The sequence below is a fragment of the Notolepis coatsorum genome (genome assembly GCF_963971535.1).
Source record: "Notolepis coatsorum genome assembly, chromosome: 8".
NCBI classification, from domain to species: domain Eukaryota; kingdom Metazoa; phylum Chordata; class Actinopteri; order Aulopiformes; family Paralepididae; genus Notolepis; species Notolepis coatsorum.
Genome location: NC_140172.1, coordinates 43,326,025 through 43,351,828, shown reverse-complemented (window position 1 = coordinate 43,351,828; position 25,804 = coordinate 43,326,025). Strand labels below are relative to the sequence as shown.

The 25,804-nt window shown below is 46.3% G+C and overlaps 4 protein-coding genes across 4 annotated transcripts; 1 reads left to right on the top strand and 3 right to left on the bottom strand.

Moving 5' to 3' along the window:
• Nucleotides 1-702: 702 nt before the first annotated feature.
• On the bottom strand, nucleotides 703-10,289 carry LOC311233434 (claudin-4-like; the record flags this gene model as incomplete). Its single annotated transcript, XM_084320402.1, has 3 exons — nucleotides 703-1,134; nucleotides 3,292-3,534; nucleotides 10,155-10,289. 3 exons carry the CDS (start codon nucleotides 10,287-10,289, stop codon nucleotides 703-705), a joined length of 810 nt encoding a protein of 269 aa, XP_084176528.1.
• Nucleotides 10,290-11,272: 983 nt separating this feature from the next.
• On the bottom strand, nucleotides 11,273-13,005 carry cldn28 (claudin 28). Its single transcript, XM_084320246.1, has one exon. The coding sequence runs from the start codon at nucleotides 12,782-12,784 to the stop codon at nucleotides 12,224-12,226; it is 561 nt and encodes a 186-aa protein (XP_084176372.1). The 5' UTR covers nucleotides 12,785-13,005; the 3' UTR covers nucleotides 11,273-12,223.
• Nucleotides 13,006-19,992: 6,987 nt separating this feature from the next.
• On the top strand, nucleotides 19,993-20,642 carry cldn29 (claudin 29; the record flags this gene model as incomplete). The annotated part of the gene is made up of 1 exon (XM_084320244.1): nucleotides 19,993-20,642. The coding sequence occupies exon 1, from the start codon at nucleotides 20,010-20,012 to the stop codon at nucleotides 20,640-20,642; it is 633 nt and encodes a 210-aa protein (XP_084176370.1). The 5' UTR covers nucleotides 19,993-20,009.
• Nucleotides 20,643-22,564: 1,922 nt separating this feature from the next.
• On the bottom strand, nucleotides 22,565-23,200 carry LOC311233298 (claudin-4-like; the record flags this gene model as incomplete). Its single annotated transcript, XM_084320243.1, has 1 exon — nucleotides 22,565-23,200. The coding sequence occupies one exon, from the start codon at nucleotides 23,198-23,200 to the stop codon at nucleotides 22,565-22,567; it is 636 nt and encodes a 211-aa protein (XP_084176369.1).
• Between the last annotated feature and the right edge of the window lie 2,604 nt (nucleotides 23,201-25,804).

The window sequence follows — 25,804 nt, the reverse complement described above, 5'->3', positions numbered from 1 at the left end:
TTAAACAGAAATAAATACATCCACAGAGCTTTTAGGAAGGTGCAGAATAAAAGTATTGCTTCCTCCCCCCCCCCCAAACAAATATATTTAGGATTTAGAATTTATCATTTAAAAAATGTTGGCGGGTTCGATATTTATGTTATTTATGTATCCCCTCCCTACTTCCCATTTCCCCACATGGAATGCACCTGATTGGATAAACATACTAGTTTATTACTAGTTGAGAGGCCACTGTTTCTCTGCTCCTGTTTAAAAAAAATGGTGGCTTGCTCACTCGTCAATTTTCTCTTTTTCAACCTAAAGCTGAACCTAAAATATGTTCCTGACAACTAGTATAACTAGTTTTTATAAATTAGTTTGACAGTTTGATCTGAACTTAGATCGATGGTACAGCGTACGATAAATACAATAATTATCGCACTCCTATGTAAGCACACTATTGTTTTGCTCTGACATACTGGAGCTCTAGTGCGACATCTAGTGGGACAAATGTTGTCTATTAATGGGAAAGAAAACAAATGATCCAATATTGTACGGAAGATTGTTAGCTTTATTGTAATAACATGTATGTTTTAAATTTACACTACAAGCATTCTTATACTTATTTGTATATGTATGTCAGCAGCACAATGTTGATAACAATGAGCATCACATTTAAATATACACAGAGTATGTTCCAGGTAAACACCCCCTCCATTCAGCTTAGGCATTGTAATACAATAGTCCTTCTGGGACTGTGGTGGCTCTACTGGGAGTGTTATGGTCATATGGTCCTCCCTTGTTTGATCCGTGAGGATTCTTCTGAGTCACAACACTGGATCTCACGGTAGCCGTGTGTGACGGCGTGCGGTTAGACCGGGAGTCGTAGCTGTAGGTGTACGGGGTGTAGACATGGTAGGATGAAGAGGAGCTCGGTTTACGTCGCGTGCAGACGAAGCAGATCAGTGCCCCGCCGAGGAGGAGAAGGACGGAGGAGGCCCATCCTATGTAGATGGAGGAGCCCACCTCTCGTTTCAGGGCCTGCACCACTAGAGGGTCATTATAGACTAAGATGGTGCACGCTGCAGACCAGCTGACTGAGACCAAGCACAGGACGCCAGACACGACGCACAGAACTCCACCCAGAAGAGCCACCTGGAACAAACAGATGGTTTTTCAGTGTGATGCTATATACTTGTAATTCTTCATTTGTTTATCAGGATATCCAATAAGTCACAATATTGGGTAAATAGTCTTCCTGTATGGAGTCCAAAAAGAGCATAGATCTGCATCAAATATATGTAAAAAAATATCTAAATATAGAGGGCGGTAAAACAGAGGATAGCTCTGTGGTCACATCTGATATAGCATCATTAGCGATGCTAGGGCAGATTTTCATATACATGTAGATGTTACATTGGGGACTTGGTATACCGGTAGAACAATCTTCTAGATTAAAACCACAAGGCTCTGTTTCATTGACAATCGAACCATCTTGGTTCTGCTGTTTTTATTTAAAAAAAATTATAATAATTTGAATGGGAGTCTAGGAGAATCATACTGAATGTAATGTTGTCTTCTTCAGCTCTGAGTGGTCACATGATCATTTGTATGCCTTAAATCAGCATTGCCACCATTGTGGGGTGTAGTCCAAAATTATTTATATTTGGTCTTTGCTGAATGCAGTAAAGCAGCAGGAGTTATTTAACATCAGCTAATATCTTTGTGGAATTTGAATCCTTAGTAGATTTATTTTAAAAGTAGCATAAGGCCTCAAAATGTCAGAAAGTTGATATTAACTCTTTAATTGCCAAACCCGAGATAAGTCGGGTTAACTCGCCATGCGTTGGACGTCATGCGTTTGTTGTTTATTCTTCTATTCAATGTTTTTATTCATTATTCATCCAGGGACCTTGGTGTTACCATAGGGAATGAGTCTGAGATCGCCAAAGTGCAATACCGGCCGCATCCAGCTAGACGGTGGTATCGAGCACCCTTTGAAACCTTATATCTTGGCCTGTGCAATGGTCAAATGTCTCCGGGTGCAGTTTTCTGGGTCGGCGAGGCGAGCGGTTCTCCCGATTGCATTGAAGCATGTCACATACCCCCGATCCATATGTTGTGGTGGGTTATGTCGTGGACCAAATGGACATCGGATGGACCAGATGGCGATCAAACAATTGGAATATTATTTTTGGAATACTCCCAATCACAGGTAAGGATTATATGACGTCAATTCTAGCTTGATCGTGCAATGCTTTTATACCGATCGAGCTGATCAACGTTTTTTGGTGTTCAATACGAATGCCGTTACTGGCAATCAAATAATCAGAAACGACCCCCCCCCCCCTTTCATGCATTCATTATGAAACATAATACCTATTGTATACATTTGATTTGGGAATAGTAGCGTGTCCAGGCAAGAAACGGCAACGCTTATAGTAGGATTCACGTATAAGGCTATAGCCTTTCGGGAATTACCCCAGACCACTCTAAAACTATACTTATATTCACCACGTTATAACACGGGAACGTATGGATGAAAAAATGTATTCTTTTTCACATATGGAACGATAGATAGTTGATGTCAAATGGGCCATAGTATTGTATCCATAGCTATAATATAGAATAGTTATAGCTCTACAAACAAGGTGACGCACTCCTATCTTTTAAAGCGTGGCATTGCTACAACGGGACCCGTCTAATGGCTGGCGCTGAATGAGTTAACTAATGTTACTTATAGAAGAAAATATAGTAGCCTATTGGGTTTGATCCTTTTTTCACCACAGACCTTATTGACCATTCACACGGCCACCTATGAGTATGCTCAATAGCGTAAAAAGAAATACAAACAAAATGGCGGGAATGTCAATTACCCATACAAAATGACATCAGACTTTGCCACTCTATTCACTAGCTGCAGTGGTTCTCAACCTTTTTGGTTTGTGACCTTCCAATAGTATCTATATACCAAAATGTTGAACATGATGATGTATTTGTGGTGCTGAACCCAAAACACTGGGAAGGCACATCCTCTTAAGTATCTAACTACATGATGATGTATTTGCTTTTCTTTTTGCGACTCCCTAAAATCACCTTGCGAACCACTTGAGAACCACTGCACTAACACACACAGGAGTGTGCAAGGACAGTATAGATCCTGTATAATTTACCATGTTCACACAGCGGCCATTTTTCTCTTATGGCATGCTCAGGTTGGGATTCCTTTCCACCTTTCCATTCCAATCCCAACCTTGGCATGACAAGAGAAAAATGGCCGCTGTGAGAATTATGATCAATGGCAACCAACACCTTGGTCTTGGAAGAGGAGAGGGGCTGAGGTAGAGAGTTGTCTAGCGGGGTGCTGCTACAGTTGGCAACCCCTCCCAGGATGGTAACGATGGCGATGCCCAGGAAGCCCGTCAGGATGGAGAAGAGGGTGAGGCCGCGTCCCGCCTGGATGTCAATAGTCGAGGTGAGGGGCGACATCTGCCTCTTACACTGCATCTGACCCGTTGCCTGAACAACACAATGCAGCCACAGCCCGTCCCATACCTAGAGGAGAGTACGGACAATCACATAGAACAAAGTTATATGAGTACCGGCTGAGTGTCCTGCTCTTCCCATTGAGATATACCTCATCTCCAGTACCTAGTGTACTCCATCAACGAATAAAAACAAATACACCCAGCACCTGCCAGGCCCCGCCCTAGTGACGTACTATATAGCACTAGGCGTGGTCACCACTTGCTCTTCCTCGAAAAAAAACGTTTCCAAAGAAAGGTTTCCCCAAGGGACCTCAGGGCAAGCTAAGAGCAGGACGCTCAGCCAGTACTCATATAACTAGGTTATATACATAACCTATCGTTATATTAGTCGTACTGGCGAATCGCGTCCTGCTCTTCACCATCGAGATATGGGGACAGAGCAGACGCGAGGACCGACAAATGCACCCCATGAGGACCCGAAAGCCCACATCAGGGGGGAGGGGAGTCCCGTCACCCCATCCTTCCTAATGAAGAGGGGGCGGCAGTCAACTCCACCCGAGTGCGAACAAGAGGGAACTAGAACCTCTTGAACGCACAGCACAGGCGGAACCACATGTGACACAACACATTGTGGCCCACACCCACACACCCCTGCTACCCCACCAAAGGACAGGAATCAGGAGAGGTTCCAGACCTCAGAACCGCCTGGGAGACAGAACCCCCGGTCATGTCCATGAGGTAAAACCTTACGAAGGGACCCGGTGAGGACCACGAAGCCGCAGCACAGATGTCCTCCACCGAAGCCCCACCCAGCAGGGCGGCAGAGGCCGCCACCCCACGGGTGGAGTGCGCCCTGACGCCCCCAGGGGGAGCCAGCCCGGCCAACGTGTAGCAAAGGGCAATGCCCTCGCACAACCAATAAGACAGGCGCTGTTTCGACAGTGCCTTACTAGCACGAGAGCCACCGTAACAGACAAAGAGCTGATCGGTAGCCCTGAGGCTCTGAGTACGGCTGAGGTAAATCCCCAAAGCCCGGACCGGACATGACAGGTGAAGGCCCGCCTCCAACTCACTAGCGTGAGGAGGCGGATGAAACGCCTGAACCATAATATCCCTGGAGCGGAAGGAACTCCGGATATTTTTCGGCACGAAGGCTGGATTAGGCCGCAGAGTGGCACCGCTATCGGAACGAATAGACAGGCACTCTGGCCGCACCGAGAGAGCACAAAGCTCACCCACACGCTTAGCGGAGGTGATGGCCAGCAAGAACGCAGTCTTGAACGACAGCTGTTCCAACGGCGCTTGCTCAAGAGGCTCAAACGGGGCCATGGACAACCGACCGAGGACCAATTGAAGATCCCAGCTCGGAGCCAGAGAGCGTTTCACCGGCTTAAGGCGTCGAACACCAAGCAGGAAACGCTTCACAAGAGGGTGGCTGAACAATACAACACCCTCAAACCCCTCATGATAAGAGGATATAGCCGCAGCATATACCCTCACCGTCGAAGCCGACAGTCTATCAAGGAGAGACTGAAGGAAAATAAGGACAGCATCCAGGGGGCAGGACACCGGGTCCCTGCCCCCTGCCTTACACCACTCTTGGAACATACGCCACCTACCCGCGTAAAGCGCGATAGTGGAGGGAGCACGCGCATTCCGGATGGTGTCAACCACAGAAGGGTCCATCCTCTCCAGACTCACCCTCTCACCAGCCAAACCATCAGAGGCTGGCCCAGCACCGGGGGCTGATACAGCGACCCGTACGCTTGAGAGAGGGCCCTCGCCGACCAAGGAACAGGCCACGGCGGGGCTACCAGTAGCTGGATCAGGACCGGGAACCACACAGCTGTGCCCCGGTCCGGCGCAACCAGGATCACGGTCCTGTGCTCCCACCGTACCCGCTCCAACAACTGACTCACCAGTTGTGTGGGGGGAAAGGCGTACAGAAGCCCGGGCGGCCATGGATACATCGAGAAGGCATCCACCCCCAAGGGAGGATTGTCTTCCCGGCTGACCGAGAACCACAAGGGGCACTTGTGAGATTGTCTGCTCGCAAACAGATCCACTGAAGCTTCCCCGAAGCGATCCCAGATCTGCCTGACTATGGCTGGGCACAGTTCCCACTCGTCGTGACGAGGACCGCCCTGTGACATCATATCCGCGCCCACATTCTCCTTGCCAGGGATGTGGAGCGCCCTCAGACTGCGCAGCTTGCGAGATGCCCATAGCCAGAGTTCGACCTCCGCCCGGTGCAGACGGGTGGAGCGTACTCCACCCTGCCTGTTGATATACGCCGCTGCCGTCATACTGTCCGTTCTGACCAAAACGTGCTTGCCTACCACCAAGTGGGCGAGCCGTCTGAGGACCAGGAGGACCGCCTTCAATTCCAACACATTGATGTGCAGGGTAGACCGGGCAGCATGGATCGTCCAGCTGCCCCCCACTGCGTCGGTCCGACACGTCCCTCCCCAACCCGTGAGGGAAGCGTCGGTGAAGACCGTGACGTGTGAACGCCTGCTGCCCATCGGGACCCCATTGGTGAGGATACCAGGCCTCCTCCAATGGGCGAGATTCCCCCATATCGACAAAGGAACCGTCAACCGTTTCCATTTGTCCCTCACCGGGTCTATTCTCATACTGGAGAACCACCTCTGTATCCTCCTCATGAAGAGGAGGCCAAGAGGGACCACAGCGTGAGCAGATGCCATCATACCGAGCAGGCGCATCACCTGCAGCGCCGTGACCGTCTTTCCAAGACGGAAACCCCCGAGCGCGTGGAGGATAGACACCCTCCGTTGCTCCGAGAGGGTTACAATCATGGTTCTTGACCTCAGAGTCAAGCCCAAGTACTCCACCTGTTGACTGGGAAGAGGCGTACTCTTCTTCCAGTTCACAGCAAAACCCAGCCTGGTGAGGAATTCCACCACCAGCCTGGTATGAGACCTGGCGACCTCCTCCGACCGGCTGAGGAGCAACATGTCGTCGAGATAGAATAGAATTCGTATCCCCTGACGACGTAGAGGCTCCAGCGCAGTGAATGTGAATGTGCGGGGAGCCAGAGAGTAGCCGAACGGAAACCTCTGGTATTCGTACGCTACGCCCTGAAACAGGAACCGTAGGAACTTCCTGTGAAGAGGGAAAATCGGGATGTGAAAATACGCATCCTTCAGGTCTATGGAGGTGAACCAGTCTCCCACCCTGACAGCAAGTAGCAGGTGTTTGACGGTCAACATCCTGAATAGTCTCGCCACAATCATACGATTGAACGCGGACAGATCCAGTATAGGTCTGACCCCTCCCGTTTTTTTGGGCACCAGAAAATAACGGGAGTAGATGCCTGACATCGCGTCCTCTCTCGGGACCATGACTACGGCCTGCTTCGCCAACAGAGATTGGATCTCGTCGGCCAGAGCTGTCACTGCTGCTGACCCTGACAAACCTGAAAACGGAGGGTGGGGTTGTGCGAACTGCAAAACAAGCCCCCGCCTCAACGTTCTCTCTACCCATCCCAACAAATGGCATTCTTGTTGCCATATGTGATAATAATCCCAGAGCGCACCCGCCGTCAACTGACGCTGGGTAGCAAGGAACAGCAGATAGGTGGCCCTCCCGCTGTGCGTAGCCTCTGAACCCGCCAAAGCAGGGGGACCCCGACAGAAAGGGCCGGTTTGATACGGGAGAAGCTGCCATCAAACTAGTTGACACACGCTCCCCCACTGAACACCCCTCCAGAGCATGCTGAGGAGTTGTTCTGCAGCCAGACATGCAAGGCGTGAGGACCCCATGGGTTCCTACACACCGTAGCCCTGCAGTGATATTGCTACCACCCAAATCACGCCCGCCTCTTCTTTGCAGACCACTGCCGATCTTGCGGGAGTGGGAGGCATCAACGTGATACCCCGCCTGGCGAAGGCGAGGTCGGGGTAACCCGTGCTGAGCATTCTTACGAAGAGGCCTCGAGTCTCCCTGCTGACCACTGTCAATAGTGGCAGCCGTAACACCAGGCTCACCAATCGCACAACGTGTGGTGCGGGAGCCACGTGACAGCACAACATTCTCACGGACAGACCCAGGCTCAGCCATCAACTGGGTGTCAGCCCCTGTCCCCATGAGAAGCGAAACATGGGGCTGCATGCGCTTCAATGAAGGTTCGCGGCCCGCAGCCAAAGGAAAACGATCAGAGCCCCTTTTCCGCTGGTGACGGGGAAAGGAGTGATCGGGGAGCGGGCTGCTCGCGGCAGAATGGCGACGGCTTGTATATTCCAAGCCGAGCACATCCAACATGGCCGATCCCTCGGCCGCCAAGGCTGTCGGCCTTGTGGACCCCTGTTGACTCTCTGCCCAGGGTACCACTGGCGGGGGAAACATGGCCGCCTGTCGAGGGCCTCGCCACAGTCGCTGACGAGGCCGTGCTCCAACCTCTGGCTGCATAGCGTGAGGCGGTGTGGGACCTAGGTCAACAACCGCCTGCGTCTCCGCAGAACGACCAAAGAGTCCTTCTGTGGAAAAAGGAGCCGTGAGGAGAAGAAACCTTTCTTCCTCCCCAAGAGGAGATTGCTCCAACCAGAAATGCCTATTAACAAGCGTTGATAGCATCCTAATCCTCCCCGCAGTTACAGCTTGCGACTGAGTCAAGATCTCTATAACACCAAAAACATGCAAAATGTTTTCAGCATCGGCTGGTCCTGTAGCCCCACTACCCGACGCTAATGTGGACAGAAAAACAGTCAGCTGAGCCACAACACTGGCCGCCGCTAAATTCCATCCTGTAGCAGTATAACTCTCATCAGTCCATACTGCCACCCGCCGGGCCGACTCGCTCTCAAGCGTCGGCTTCCGGATGGGACACCGTTCAACCCCGCCGGGGCACAGGATCGATGCTACCTGGCTATCTAGCCACGGCACACCCGCCCTGCACCCTGTTGTCAACCCATTCACCCGTAAAAAGGGTAAATAAGACTCAGCAAAACCCCCCACATTAGCTACCGACTGACCTTCATCAATGAACCGGTTAAGAGGAGGGAAAAGCGGTGACATCCCACGGCGGGGAACATTAGAACAGTGACCCAGCATTATAGCATTAGTGTTAGCAGCGCGCTCCAGGATCGCCTGGAAAACGTCCACTTCAGAGGAACGTTCACCAAAACATCCCGCCCCTGGCACCGACACACATCTCGGTTGTGTAACAAAACAACTAGCATTACTAACACTAGCATTAATGCCTGATGACACAGGGCCTACCTGTGTACGAGCCGGCTCGATAGCCAAACCTCGCACGCTGTCCCTCGATCTGCTGCCACAAGACGAGGAAACATCAGGATAGACCCAACGTGTCGTTGGAACATGCCGTGAAGATTCCAGGGGTAGGCAAATCTCCGGTAAGCACTCAATATTGCGTAATTTCTCTAAACTTTTCATAACAACTAGTTGCAAAGGGTGCAAGCATCCGCTATGATGGAAACGAAAATAGAGGAAGAGCGAGTGGTGACCACGCCTAGTGCTATATAGTACGTCACTAGGGCGGGGCCTGGCAGGTGCTGGGTGTATTTGTTTTTATTCGTTGATGGAGTACACTAGGTACTGGAGATGAGGTATATCTCGATGGCGAAGAGCAGGACGCGATTCGCCAGTACGACTAATATAACCATGTTCACGTTAAAGACCACAGCCCGTCCCATACCAAGAGGAGACCACGGACAATCACATAGAACCATGTTCACGTTAAAGACCACAGCCCGTCCCATACCTAGAGGAGACCACGGACAATCACATAGAACCATGTTCACGTTAAAGACCAGTGGTTCTTGAAGGAACATGTCAGCATTATGGGAAACCAATTTCCTCTCTGTGCGTTCAGTAGAAAGCCACCCGGCTGCAAGCTAGCCTAGCTTAGCACAAATAAATGGAAGCGGATACGGACAATTATTGCCAAAAACACCTTTCCCTGAGTTTTAAATTAGGCTAGTGGTCCATAGTGGTCCAGCTTGCAGTTGGATAGCTTTCTACTGAATGCACAGAGAGGAAATTGGCATTTCCTATATTGTTGGCGTGTGCCTTTAAAGGGGAACTTCACCAATAAAACAATGCTGATTTATTATAGACCCTTTCAGAAGTGTTCTGTTGCCAGGGGAACAGTTTTGCCCCCTGTTTATTTCCTGTCAGCAACTGTATTAACAAACATTGCAACAGAAAATACAAACGGTTCCTATTTAGAATGTTTAGTCAATAGTACACATAATCTCACACATATCCCCAAAACGGCACACATTTAATTTAGTTGTGTTTAATGATGGTTATTATGAGTTCATGAGTTTGAATGTCTTCCAGTCATGTCACTGAATCCTTGTTTTGTGTTAATTACAGCTCAATGAATTGATGTATGAAAAAATAAATAGGGATTGCTGTTTATTTTTTCTGGTGTGTGGTCTTTGAAAGTTTGTATGCGTAATTTTATGTACAAGGTTTGGCAGTTGTCACTTTGTGACCATAACAACAAAGATAGTATCAGTTATAGGAGATTAAGTCCAAACTGTAAATTGGAAATCTCATTGTACTCAAAGTACTCAAGTAAAATAAATAATACAAGTTCTGTTACTTCTCCTAAAAATCTTGCTCAAGCTTCTGTGCAGTTTACATGAAAATTATCAGATGGAATTGAATAATCAGGTAAGTATCATTGCAACTTACCAACTGTGCAGTCACAATGTTTGCTCCCGTGAACGATGTCTCACGCCACATTGGAAGTCCACATGCCACACACACACCTATAACCCCCATCAAGCACAGTGCCAGACCCCAAATCTGCCTGCCCTGCCCTTCCATGGATAAAGTCTGTTATTGTTGTTGTTGTTGCTGTTGTTGTCCGAAGATCAGTTTAATTAAGTAAAATATAAACAAAAGTATATAATATTTATCAAATATATTTTATATGTACTGTGGATTCTTCTCCTTTCGAGGTTTTCTTAAATCTTGTGATCCTTGAATAAGAAAAACTGCCCTTTTTTCTTGTTTTACAAAGAGCAGGTTAGTCACATCTGCTTTCATGTTATACTCCGTCTTAAGCAGTTGGAGGACACAAGAGACAGTTCAACTGAAAAATGCAAACATGTTTTGGAAGGGAGGTGGTTTGTATGCGTCTCTGCTCTGTAAATATACAGAGGGTAATTTCAACCACCTACAGCCTAGATCCAAATCTTGTTCTTCTGCCTTTTATCCACAATGTAAAGTTGTTATTATTATTAATCCCCATGGGGAAATTATTCTCTGCATTTGACGCAGGGGGCACTCCCAACCTATAGGACCTTTTTGCTGTCCTATAATATGTGCAACTGTGCAGTGGCTCATACAGACAGATAAATGATAAGAAATAAGACACCAATTGACCTATCTTAAACCTCGCCCTCTTTTCTTGACCCTCCAATTACAACTGTTGCTTTCCTCAGACAAACTATGGAAGCAACCATTGTGATTGGAGGATCAAGAAAAGGGGATGGTGTTTCAGATAGGTCAATTGCGTTTCAGGTGATTTCGGGGCTCAATGTCCCCAGGGAATCATCAGCACAGTCTTCTTACTAGGCAAAGTAGAATTCCAACATTATGGGAAATGCATTTACCGTCTTTTCCAGAGTCAGGAAGATAGGTACCAATTTCCTCTCTGTGTTCAGTAGAAACCTATCCGGCTGCAAGCTAGCCTAGTTTAGCACAAATTAATGGAATCGGAATACGGACCACTAGCCTAGTTTAAAATGTATAAAACTGACAAATTAAGAGTGACATGGACCAGGAATGCAAATTGCGAGCCAATGTGCAAATGTAAAATAAACTGTTTATTGATCATATATAACACATTATAAAAAAGTATCTTGAATACAGTACTATCAGCACAACTTTGCAGATGTTTCTCTAAGTCCTAAAAAAGAGGATGAGTTCACCTTTTATTTATAAATGTTTAACCCAGGCCCTATACAAACATTGTCTGGAATGGTGTTGACTATTATGCCATCATTTCACAGATTGCTTTTGTATTGAGAAATTTAGCACTGTGCTGAATCCTCAGTCACCAGGCTCAAATATACCATGGGGCAAGTGTTTTAACCTTCAAAAACCATGATACATATCTCTTTCCAAACCAGGAAGCTCACAATACTGTCATATGTGTTCTACAGAGGAAAAGGTTGCACATTGTAACAAATGTTTCAACCAGCACAAAGCCTAAAGTAGTCAACATCATGCCAGACAATGTTTGAATAGAATGTTTGAAAAGGTGAACCCGTCCTTTAGGAAAGTTACTATACACTAACTATACACTATTACTCTACACTATTAATATACACACTATTACACTGTTACTACCCATCATACTGTCATAAACCTCATAGTTTCACACACTGGGCACAGTGTCTTCCCTTCATCCCTTTGAAACTAAAAGGCCCCCCATACTGTACAATGCAAGTACTGTGCATGTGTAATCCTACACCTCAAAATGTTCTACAAGAAAAGCATATTGTACAATCTCATATAAGCATTTTTACATATGTACAATGATTTTTTTTATAAAGTATTAGTTTAGTGTGATGCACGCCTGAACGAGTCACATTGAAAAGTATCTCTAAGAAACAAACAAAACAAAAAAACAAGACCTCTTTAGTGCTGAGAGATATAGACATTCCACTAGCTGTGACAGTTCATCATTCATTGAGGGTTTGACACTTGACACTATATGCATCCTCTCCTTCTCTCTCTTCCTCTCCTCCATCTCAGCATCTGTAGGTGCTGGTCAGCATCCCTCCGCCCAGGACGAGCAGAAATCCAGACGCCCAGCCCACATAGATGGACGCCCCCAGCTCGCCTCTCCTCTCACTTGTAGCCAGGGGGTTGTAGAAACCTGTGATGATGTTGTGAGCTGACCAGCTGACAGGAATAATACACAGGACCCCCGCCACCATGAACACCGCTCCTCCGGCGATCCCTATGTTGGATTTCCTCAGCCAGTCGTCCCGAAAGAAGTTGGTGCAACGTGCCCCGACCACGGTGAGTCCTATGGCCACCGCACTGACGGCAATGGACAGACTGATGAGGCCCCTGGCAGCCTGTAGAGGCTGGTTCAAAGCCAGGAGGGAGTCGTAGGCCTTACACTGTAAGTGGCCCGTGCTCTGGATCACACAGTTCATCCACAGACCTTCCCAGAAGACCTGGGAAGTGATAATGTTGGCTCCGACAAAAGCTGTCACCTTCCACATGGGCAGGGCGCAGATAACGATGGTGCCCAGGAAGCCGATGAACGCCAGAGTGAAAGCGATGAGATACAGCTGGCTCATTTTCTCAATAACAACACGTACAAGTCGACACACTCTGTCAGATCATGAAGTCTTCTTCAGAATCCCCTCTCAGTCGAGCCGTGTATCTCCAGATCTCCATTGCCTTTCTCGCTGAGCTACAGATAAACAAACCAAACAGTTGCCGCTGAGTAAACGAAAAGAGTCGCTGGAGGAGGATTCAGTGAGCAGCCGTGTGTGTGGTGTTTGTGCGTACTGTTGCATGGCAGGTATTGTGAGAAGGAGGGAGAACAGGGAGGGGACTCTGCTAGTTTGTGGCTCGGATTTCCTGCTTGTCCTGATTCCTATACAGGATAAAGAGTGAATGGGCAGGTGGTGAGTGGTTACTGAGTAGGTCAGATGGGGAGCACTGAAATGCACGGTTGAATGGTTGAAAGGCACTTCACTATTGCACACAAGACCACACATTAGACACACATGTCTAAAATGGCAAAAAGTAGACTTAAAGAGTGCACACCCAATTAAACATATTCATGGTCAATGAGGTGCTGACTATTGGTGATTAAACTGATAGGAGTCAGTCTCCTCGCCACTTTTTCCTTTTTAAAAGGGAAATAGCGACCATAGTGAAATGTGAGGCTTCATTTACTGACAATCATTTACTACATTACACTTATTTTCCTATTTTACTGGTTTATATGTGTGACTCTTAGGCTGCGGTGACATTAGGGCCAAAACTATTCGTTTCAGTTTCGTTTTTCAGAACGCTACGTAATGGCAGGCAAGTTAGACGTCGTTTTGTCTCCTGAGCACCGAGTGATGTATATACATGTAGTACAATGCCAAAGCAGTAGGTGGCGATGTAGTTCAAACATGAAGGCCATTTTCAACCAATCAGAAAGGTTGAACGCGCCACTACACTTCCTGCTAAAAAACAACAGTCCACCCTTTAAATACCTCGCATGAGCCATTTAGCAACGTAGCATTTTTTTTTCAGCAAGAAACAAAGTGCAATAAAAGTGCAATAAACAAAAACGGATACATTCACTGTGTGTTCTGCCTCTCATTTGTTGATGAAACAAAACCAACATCAACACAATTTACCACCAAGAGCGGATAGTTTAGTCTCACAAAAAGATCTCCGATGTTGTTAGCTACATGCTAATGTGAATGGCATTCTCCATGTATAGTTAGCATCGAGGCTATTAACGTAGTAACGTTAACGCTAGTGGAAATGGATGAAAACTTTATTCAACAGATTCCAGAATGGGTACAATACAATACGGCTCAATACACACAATTGTTAAGGGTATGCAGACTGGAGTTTGGACTGGACTCCTTATAACAATAAGGTGACTCCCAGAAATAGTTCTGATGTTTGGACTAATGGACGGAGTCGAGGTCCAGCCAGGGGAGAATTTGGCGTCGGTCTCTACTGCGCATGGGCATTGGGCATGAACGGCTCCATATCTGATCTGCTCAAATTAACTGTTGTCGGCGAGTTTTCAAAACGAAAACACCCTTTCAGCGTTGCCGCTAGGAAAACGCGTTTTCCTGCCAAAACGGCGTTTCCTTTTAACTTGGATATGCAAACGTAATCATTCGAAAATACAACGTTGCTGTTTTCTCCCAGTGTAACCATGGCCTTAAAGGAGCACTTTGCAGATTTTCATGTGAATGTCCAATCAGTGTTGATGGTAAATTTTGTCCATTGAAGCACAAAATTCCTCAGTGCATGCCATATTGACTGAGAAATCTCCAATCGCCCGCTTGCAGATCTGTGTAGCGCTGTGCCGGCAGAGACTACATGTCCCAGGATGCATTATGCATGAGCTCATTGCAAACCTTGCCTAGCTCGCTGGTGGGGGAGGGTGTTGTATTTGGCTGTGTAAGCATTCTGTACCAAGCAGCTAGAGTTAATATCCTACTGGCTGCTGAAGGAGTGAGTAAAACTGTTTTTAAACTGCTTTAAAGAAGAACTATCTTATAAATGGCCTTTTCCAGTGTTTAGCATTGTTTTCTAGCAATGTGGGGTTGTATCAACACTATCTATGTCGCAAATACAAAATGTTGCGCATTTCTCTAGTTCAGATGAGACAAGGTCCTCCCCCACTGAACCAAGCCATTCTGATTTGACTGGTTCGCTGACGTGAATTATAGGCACTGATCTGCATATCTCAGCCCCTGGTTGTAGCCACCGCCCACAATCAACAATTTGCTCAACAACGGAGCTAGTGGAAATAATGTGAAAGCGGTTTTAGACAGACAGACACTTGCACTTCCCAAAAAGAGAGAAAAAAAGAGAGAGAGAGAGAGAGAGAGAGAGAGAGAGAGAGAGAGAGAGAGAGAGAGAGAGAGAGAGAGAGAGAGAGAGAGAGAGAGAGAGAGAGAGAGAGAGAGAGAGAGAGAGAGAGAGAGACTCATACAGAGCTATCTAGTGAAAGAAATAGTAAGATAGTTCCCCTTTAAATCTCATTGTTTGTTTGAATTGGCTGAAAGTGGGGCGTTTTCTAACTGGTTTCAGCTACTGCCATTTGTCATTGTTTTGCTAATTTGGTGATTACTGTAACTGTTAAAGACCCAGGCCACAAGGCCTCTCTGTCCTGATTCTACTGAACCGGTCAGCAGCCTTCAACACAGTCAACCATCAGATCCTCATATTGCTCACAGGAATGGGAGTTGTAGGTTTTGCGCTGACATGGCTGTCATCCTACCTTGACGACCGCTCCTACCAAGTATCATGGAGAGGTCTCCTACCGAGACCCCTACGCTCTGCTTCTTCTGGCTGCCTAAGATAAGATAAGATAATATATTCCTTTATTGATCCCCTTGGGGAAATTCAGGCATCATAGCAGCATGGGGGAGGAGAGGGGGAGGTACAGGTAGTATAAGACATGGTACAGGTGACATAATTATAGTACAGTGGATAAGTAAAAAATAAAATAGAATAAAAAAGCAGTGTAAACAATATAACAAATCAATATAATTAACTCTGGACATGTGCATATGGGCAAAAAGGTGCGAGATGAGGGTATGTATGCCCTCTCAGTTATATTAGCCCTACAATGAATAGTTACAGTATATAATCTAATAATCAAATAATCTAAATAGAATCTAATATATAATCTTAAAATGCTAAATGCTAAATATATGATCTGATGAAGTATACAGTATTCACATAAGGTGCGGTATGCATAAGGTAGTATATTGTCCTTTTAGGTTCCTAGTAGTTGGATGTCTGGCAGCAGTCCCTGCCCACTGTTGTGGAGTGTGATGGCCACTGGTATGAAGGACGCGTCTAGTTTTTTACCAATCCAGTTTCGCGTTCTGCGATCTGATTGGCCACTGACGTTTCTGGTCATGTGACATGTGCGCCCAATCGCGTGACGCCTGTTTCTGCGCCCATTTCCGCCTCGAACAGCCTGCAAACTACCTAACGCCTAGTTTATCAATGGTTAAGCTTAGGCGACTCTTTCGAAGTTGGTTAAGGTTAGAGTTTGGAATCAGGGCTGGTGTTCTAGACAAACTCTAACCTTAACCAACTTCAAAAGAGTGCCTAAGCTTAACCGGTGATAGAAACAGGCATCACACGATTGGGCGCACATGTCACATGACCAGAAACGTCAGTGGCCAATCAGATCGCAGAACGCAAACGCGGAACTGGAAATGGGTTGGTAAAAAACTAGACGCATGAAGGACTGGCCGAGGCAGTTAGTTAAGTGTCGGGGACTCGGGGGGGTATGAGTCTGTGACTGAACATGCTTCTCATCTTGACTAGCTCGTCGTAGAGGGTGTGGAAGGGATTCTCCAGGATAGCAGCCAGCTTCCTTCTCATCCCCCTCTCTGCCACCACCTCTAGTCTGACCAGCTCGACTCCCACCACAGAGCTAGCCTTCCTCACCAGCGTGTTCAGTTGGTTGGTATCACTCAAGTTGATGTAGCCCCCCCAGCATGCCACAGCATAGAAGAGGACGCTGGCCACTACAGACTGGTAGAATGACTGCAGCAGTCTGTTGCAAACATTGAAGGACCTGAGTCTCCTCAGGAAGAACAGCCTGCTCTGTCCCTTCCTGTAGAGGGCCTCTGTGTTGTCCGACCAGTCCAGTTTATTGTTCAGATCCACTCCTATTCAGGTTCCTGGGGGGTCATCAAAGAAGCAGGCTATTCTCAGTTCCTGCTCCACGGTGGTGGAATGAGCTTCCCGCCACAGTCAGGACAGCCGAAAACCCGCCTAATTTAACGTTACGAGAAAAGCTGAGGAGAAGAAGCCAGACCGAATAAAGGTAAGTTGTTTTACGTTATAGAATATACAGCTAATACATCTAAATCGTGTCTGCTAATAGACCCTGTTCACAGCAAAAGCCCAACCTTAGTGAAAACAAAAACAAATCATGTTTGCCTATAATGCTTGCCATTAGTCTAAAGTTACTCGGCTGGGAGAGCTTATCTCACGACTGCAGCTGAATATCTGATTCCAACATTACATCATAAAAATAGTTTTTGTCAAAATGCTCTCATATATCAAAAGCAGCCACAATCTACAGTATATTCATATTAGTTTCTTTCTACAGCTAAATGTCTCTCTGTCCTGCTGGTATCGGTTGCACACACGGCAGCAAAGACACCACTGGTCACTGTTTGCTCGTATCATAAAATGTAAACTCATACAGAACACAGCGGCCCGCCTGATCTCCAACCTACCAAAGTCAGCCCATGCTACCCCACTTCTTAAAGAGCTGCACTGGCTTCCCATTGCTGCACAAATCCGCTTCAAGGTCCTTGACCTGGCATACTGTGCAGCGAAGGGAACGGCTCTCTCCTACCTCCGGTCAATGATCTCTAGTAGCTACACACCCTCAAGAGCCCTACACTCTGCATATTCTGGCTGCCTCAGACCCACTCCTATCTGAGCTCCAGGGGGGTCATCAAAGAGAAGCAGGCTATTCTCGGTCCTTGCTCCACAATGGTGGAACGAACTTCCCACCACAGTTAGGACAGCCGAAACACGCCCAATCTTCTGCCATCAACTAAAAACACACTTATTCGATCAATATCTGAAAAGAAGATTTTTTTTAAAATTACATTTCAAAAATAAAATATTAACCTTCATACTGTCTTTTAATATCATGCACTTTGCTAACTAAGGAATCTACCCTACTATATTACTACCAGTACCTATGTTAAATTATGTATTATGTCTATACTACTATGTACTCAAGACTGTAGCACCCAAATTGTTTGATGAACAATGTTACTTACCCTTAGCTACCAGAGTTGTACCCTTCCTGCTGACTTGTTGTACAGAACTTGTATAAAAGCGTCAGCTAAATGTAAATGTAAAATCCTCTGCACTCATATTTTGGAATGCCATTTTTGCTGGGCATTTCATCAGGCAGCACCAGGACCACGCGTCCACGCCCCCTGTCTACCCTCAGGACCACGCGTCCACGCCCCCTGTCTTCCCTCAGGACCACGCGTCCACGCCCCCTGTCTTCCCTCAGGACCACGCGTCCACGCCCCCTGTCTTCCCTCAGGACCACGCGTCCACGCCCCCTGTCTACCCTCAGGACCACGCGTCCACGCCCCCTGTCTTCCCTCAGGACCACGCGTCCACGCCCCCTGTCTTCCCTCAGGACCACGCGTCCACACCCCCTGTCTACCCTCAGGACCACGCGTCCACGTCCCCTGTCTTCCCTCAGGACCACGCGTCCACACCCCCTGTCTACCCTCAGGACCACGCGTCCACGCCCCCTGTCTACCCTCAGGACCACGCGTCCACGCCCCCTGTCTTCCCTCAGGACCACGCGTCCACGCCCCCTGTCTTCCCTCAGGACCACGCGTCCACACCCCCTGTCTACCCTCAGGACCACGCGTCCACACCCCCTGTCTACCCTCAGGACCACGCGTCCACGCCCCCTGTCTTCCCTCAGGACCACGCGTTCACGCCCCCTGTCTTCCCTCAGGACCACGCGTTCACGCCCCCTGTCTTCCCTCAGGCAAGGACTACAAATCCAAGCTGAACTAGGTTGTAGTTTTTCCAGCACCAGGCGTGTCGTCTTTACGCATCAAATGACGCGCCAGGTGCCGGAAGAACAACAACATTTTTCAACTGCGCCCTAAAGACACAGAGAACATTGGCAACAACTGCAGGCGTTTTTCACACTATATAACTACTTTGGATAGATAGAGATAAGATTGGAAATTGGCAACATGGTGGCTTTAATTACTAAACACTGCACAGCCTCTGGCGTAGTATGTTACTTCTTCTTCTTTCGTGTAACGTCAGAGGTCCAACTCCGTATCTTGTAGCCATGCCCTTAACTCTGGTCCCACATCAAAGAGGCTGGCTTTCGAGGGTGGTCTGTATAGGGGGCAGATGGTCAGGATGTGGTCAACAGTCTGCTCAGGGTCTCCACACTCACATGCAGCGCTGTCTGCCAGGCCTCACTTCTTTAATGATGCTTTAAAGCGACCGACCCCAGATCTTAAACGGTTTAGCAGAACCCATTGCTACGACACCTGCATTTCCCAAAATGATTGGGAGTTATTGTGGTTTGTTTGCCCATCACATGCAATTACTCAGACATCACTGGCTTCATTTTAATAAAGGTTGGAGGGAGAGCACCTGTGTTGCTGGATTTACTACTTTACTATTGGTCCAAGACCACAACAATTACAGGTCAAAACTAGAAAATGTAATAAGCCATATCTCATATATCATCATCATCATCATCATCATCATCATCATCATCATCATCATCATCATCATCATCATCATCATAAGAAATGTTGTACAGTAACATATTTTTATGTTTACATATATTTGTGTCCAGTGTTAACAGGATACAAACCAGCGTTTGACTGAAACACAATATTCCAAACCGTCTTCTTTCTCAGATTTTACACACAGCGTTTGCATGGCAAGTTCAAGTTCAAGTTTTGTTTTATTTGTCACACATAAGGTGCATACATGTACATTATAGTGACATGCTTGGCACCAAGAGGGGAACTATGTGGGGGTCTATGTGGGGGTCTGTGTGGGGCTCTGTGTGGGGGTCTGGGGAACTATGTTTGAACCCGTAGGCAACGTGATGCATGTCTGTATCTAAGGAGCCAAAGCCCACCCTGAAGATGGAGGGGGGCCTCAGGGGGACGGACGGGGGCTGTATATAAAAGTTCTCTGCTGTATCAGCCTCTTTCAACTTTGTTAAGACTTCAGGGGGGAAAACATAGTGCGAAGGAGAAGATAAACAGTGTACCGGCAGCCATGGCATCTCTAGGACTGCAGATTCTGGGCGTCGGGCTGGCAGTGCTCGGGTGGATAGGGAACATCACCATCTGCATCCTGCCTATGTGGAAGGTGTCTGCATTCATCGGGAACAACATCGTGGTGGCGCAGACCATCTGGGAAGGGCTGTGGATGACATGCGTGGTGCAGAGCACGGGGCAGATGCAGTGCAAGGTCTACGACTCCCTACTGGCCCTGCCGCCCGACCTCCAGGCGGCCCGTGCCATGGTGGTCATCGCCATCCTGTTGTCTCTGTTCGGCGTCCTGCTCTCGGTGGTCGGGGGCAAATGCACCACCTGCGTGGGGGACAAGTCGGCGAAAGCCAGAGTGGCCATCTCTGCGGGTGTTTTCTTTGTGCTGAGCGGTGTGCTGTGCCTGGTTACCGTGTGTCTACCCGCTAACGCCATCATAAAGGACTTCTACAACCCATTGGTTCCTGACTCACAACGGAGGGAGCTGGGCGCGTCGCTGTACGTCGGATGGGGCGCGTCGGGACTGCTGCTGATCGGGGGCGCGCTCCTCTGCTGTCAGTGCCCGTCGAGGGGAGACCATTATAATGGAGCGAAATATTCTGCACCTAAGTCCACCACACCGGGGAAGGAATTTGTTTGAGTTTGTTTGATTGCGTTTTTATTTGTTTAATGTAACAGGAGAGAGAGACGGTGTTGTACGATTATAGGCATAAACCTTTTATAGAATTGTGTATGAGCAGTGATATGCAGAATGACTAATGTTTACTAACTCAGTGTAGAGTTGTGTTTTTAAAGAGACAATAGAGTCGGAGGTGTATGTCATTGAATGATGACATCATCACCTTTTTGGCTGCATGCATCAAGGTTTGGGATAATGTTAACTCAGTCTGCGTGGTATTGTGTTACTTTGATATCATTTGTTGTAAATAATGCGGTTCAGTGTCTGGCCTGATGTTTCAGTGGATATTGTGCAACAAAAACACACCAGAAAAATTAAATGGCACTTATTTGTTCAGTGTTGTGAGATTCAATTTGATGTACTCGTGAACATAATTTACTACACACACACACCCCCACACACGCATATATATATATATATAATATATATATATATATATATATATATATATATATATATATATATATATATATATATATATATATATATATATATATATATATATATATATATATATATATATATATATATATATATATATATATTGTTGGTTGCAGGAGGAAAACACTGTGTAGCCAAGATGCAACACACCACATTAATTCAAAGTAGCCCGGTAGCCTATTAATTTGCCTGTCAAAGAGATTTGTAAGAAAAATGTTGAGAAACAAAAAGAAACCATTACACTACATCAAGCTGACACGTCTTGGCAGATGTGCTGGAACTAGCCAGCATGCAACAATCCATGCTTTAGAGATAAAAAAGTGTTCCTGGGCAACACGTATCCAAGCAGCACAGTGTGCTATTGTCCCGGCCCGTGACATCTGTCTGACTCGAGAGTAAGAAACAGTAAATTACTGTCTTAATACAAGGGGAGCCGATTACACTGGGCCAAGCATCCCAAACTCACTTAGATACATTCCCACGAGTCTACTCCCCCGGATTCCAGAATACATTATCAGGAGTGCAGTAAAGAATCTTGGGTTGATTTATGATTGTTGATTTATTACAGTTTCTCTGTACATGAAGTGAACCAGCCAACAAGAAAAGTAAGATATTTTTTCTGCTATAGGACAGCATTTACAAAAACAGTTTCATGTTATTTCTTAACACAATTGAAAAATAATTATTACTGTAGTTCTTGTAAGAGCACTACAATGTGTATCTTAGAAGTGTGATTAGGAGGGGGGAAATACACAACTTATTTCAGTTGTGTTATAGTGCCAAAGCATAATATGCCTTGTTCAAATCATTCTGTTCACTTGATTGTAATCAGGTTACTCTTCACAAAAGGTTTAATATACAGCAATTGGGTAAAAGAAAAACTCATAGACATACAACATAGAGAATCATATACTACAACATTATTTGTCTTTACACACACCTCTGAACACACTGCTCTCTCAAAATGCCATAGGTTGTATGGATAAGTATCTTATGTAAAACATTTTCTCAAGTGGTTAAAATCTTCTTAAATCAAGATTATGACGTTTTTAAACCTTAAAATTATATATAAGAATAGGAATGAAATGGAATAAGACATTGAATGAGATTCGTTTCTCTGGGATAAAATAAAAACACACACTAACTAGCTTATTTGGATAAAAAATATATATAGCCTACTGTTCTGTTTTAAGATACTTTGCAAATGTTGCACAACATTTTTCAATTAAAAGATTCCTGAAGTGTCAGTAATTAAGTAGCCTATGTTCTTACCAAATATTGTCTTCCCCAGCAACAAGGAAACAGTTAAATCCACACATTCTTGAATACAGTTTGTTCTGAGCACCACCTACATGAATAGATTGTTACGTAGATGAGAGTTTTTAACAGTAAAAACAAGGCTTCATTTACACGGCCCCCTGATGATTTTCCCACAGACTCGCTCACACATAGTTCATAGATGAAGTCGTGGTCCTGACCGGGGCGAACTTAGCAGCTATGTAGGGTGCATTCTCATTCGGGGGACAGTTGTTGCAGAGCATGCCTCCTCCTAGTAGCAGCAGCCCTGAGGAGCCCCAGCCAATATAGAGCGCTGCTCCCAGCTCCCTCCGCTGAGCAGCAATCACCATGGGGTTATAGAAGTCCCTTATCAGAGTATTGGCCGACCACGAGACCGGGATGAGGATGAGGGCAGCAGCTATTATGAAGATGACCCCGGACACTATACAGGCTTTGGCCTTGGCCACCTCGTCCTCCATGCAGTTCGTGCACTTCCCTCCGACCACCGCCATCAGGATCCCAAACAGCCCCACAATCACTGAGATGATGACCATGGCCCTGGCGGCCTGGAGGTCCTGAGGTAAGGCCAGCATGGAGTCGTAGATCTTACACTGCATCTGGCCCGTGCTCTGGACCACGCAGTTCATCCATAACCCTTCCCAGATCACCTGGGCTGTGACGATGTTGGCCCCGACGAAAGCGGTGACCCTCCACATGGGCATGGCACAGGTGATGACGGTGCCAAGCCAGCCGATGAAGGACAGTAGCACACCCATGATCTGGAGGCCCTGGGAAGCCATGGTGACTCAACTGGTCTCTCCTGACACAGCTTTATACTTCTGCACAGAAGGAAATAGTGAGAGGAAAGGAAGAACTCCTACCACACGTTCACCTGTGGGTTACTATTAGATGGTGAGTCCGTCAAATACGCCTCTGTCAAAGTCAGTGCCCAGAGTCTCTTCTCTCTCTCTCTCTCTCTCTCTCTCTCTCTCTCTCTCTCTCGTATTCTTACACGCTGCTCGTTGTGATTAGTTGTGGCTGGTGTGGTTGTGAGGTCTCTCCCTCTGATCTATTGGTGAGATGCTTGCTTTGCCCTGATACTCGGAGGTCTGGAGAGGATAACCGAGAGGATCCTGTGGTTTAGTTCAAACCTTCAGGGTGGGGTTTCTGTGCTGCTCTCCAACAAAAGGTGAAAGCTGACACTGGATATCCCTGAGTCTTGTTTGCTTCCTTTGTGTTCATTGTTACTGGTCTTATAAGGTTTGGTACCTCAAGCTATACTCCCACACTGGGAACAATGGCCCCAGCTCCCACCTGTGCACCCCCCACCCCACCTCCACAATACACACACACACACACACACACACACACACACACACACACACACACACACACACACACACACACACACACACACACACACACACACACACACACACACACACACACACACACACACACACACACACACACACACACACACACACACACACACACACACACACACACACACACACACACACACACACACTGTCTTCTACTGTATGTTATGCTGGTAGACTTGAACAGTACTACAATAGTACAGTAGGTGGAGCCACATGTGGCCACCACGGAAGCACACCTGTCGGCTTCTGCAGGTGCCATTGTTCATTGTGAAAATCAAGAGTAGGACATCAAAAGACCACTTTACAAAAACAGTGCAATAATAATAATTAATAATAATAATTCATTTATTTTGTATAGCGCTTTTCAAAGACCCAAAGTCGCTGACAATAGGCAAAAAAGAAACAAAGAAAACAAAGAAACATAGAACCACAGGGAAGCGGAGAACAATAAGAAATACACAGGAACATAAAACCAGAGTAACGGATAACAAATACGGGAGTCAGTGGGGGAGACAGTCGGGAAGTGAGTAAGGGAAAACCAAGGGGGGTGGGGGCAGGAAAGGAGAGAACGTAGGGTAGGGGAAAAATGGTGGTGGGTTTGAGGAGGGTGGTTATGGGTAAGGAAGGTTGAATGCTAGGGAGAACAGGTAGGTTTTAAGTCTGGATTTGAAGGTGGAGAGTGAGGGAGAGTCTCTGATGGTCTGAGGGAGGGAGTTCCAGAGTCGGGGTGCAGCTCGTGAAAATGCCCGGTCACCAAAACATTTGAGTTTGGATGACGGGACAGTGAGGGAAAGAGTGGAAGAGGACCGGAGGGAACGGGTGGGGCGGTAGGGGAGAAGGAGGTCAGTCAGGTAGGGGGGGGGCAGGCTATGGAGGGCTTTGAAGGTGAGGAGTAGTGTTTTGAAGTTGATGCGTTCCTTGATCGGGAGCCAGTGGAGGGAGTGGAGGACAGGTGTGATGTGTTCTCAATTAATTCAAGAGATAAAAGTAGAAATAATTGGGAGTCAAAATGCATGACGATGGTAATATTGAAGTATAAAATCAGGTGCTCTTCAAGGATGGGGAGTTTACTATGTAGATACAGAGGGTGTCCAGCTAACTTAATGGAAGTCCTTAGTGGAAGTTGACAGTCTGTAAGAAATCCGAGGCACTCTGAAAGTGCATAAAGGATTTTTGGTAACGCTTTATATTAGGGTCCTTGTAATAATAAGTGTTAGTTCATAGGTAATAAGGCCCTTGTAAGTTGCTTACATTATTATGTGTTAATAACACTAAAAGTGTTAATAATAACATCATAAACATGTTTATTGTTAGATCATAAGACATTTATAGTTAACAATATACAGTAAGTATTGCGAATCAATATTTAAAATGTTTGCATTTTTGTTTACTTATTTTAACACTGGACCATGTTAAATTATAACCTACTTCCAGAGACAAAGTATATTATGAGTCAGATTGACTTTTCCTAATGCTTCAATATCTTTCAGTTGATATTGAAGCCTTTGGATAGGCTTAGGTTAACTGTTATGGATAGACAGGGTACTGTAGTCAGTGTGTGATAACTAGTGCTAGCAGCTATAACTTAACGATTATCTTTGATTAGCTTGTTATGTTGAATTTATGTACAAAACATAGCTGATCATCTAGATGTAACCAACATTGTACATTCCTGATTATAATGGAAGCCCATGATGAAGCCAATGTGTTGCAGGAAACCAAAATACCTTGGTAACTAGGACCAAATATGGCCTTTTCGGCTTTTCCCTTGTGTGATCTAACCCTATCTCAAGATTCAAGATTCAAGATTGTTTATTGTCATATGCACAGTTAAAACGACAGTTTGCCATACAATGAAAATCTTACTTTGCTAGTCCACCCTTCACAAAAAATCACACAGTACTTAACTTAAACATATTTAAATACAAGCGAGTGCTAGAAAATAAGGTAAAATAGATAAAAATATATATACAAGGCACAGTGAGTTACATTGCACGTTCCGATCATGTGAATGGAGGT

Bases quoted from the DNA above. Each gene is read 5' to 3' on its own strand.
- cldn28 (XM_084320246.1), bottom strand. From the start codon at position 12,784: ATGAGCCAGCTGTATCTCATCGCTTTCACTCTGGCGTTCATCGGCTTC.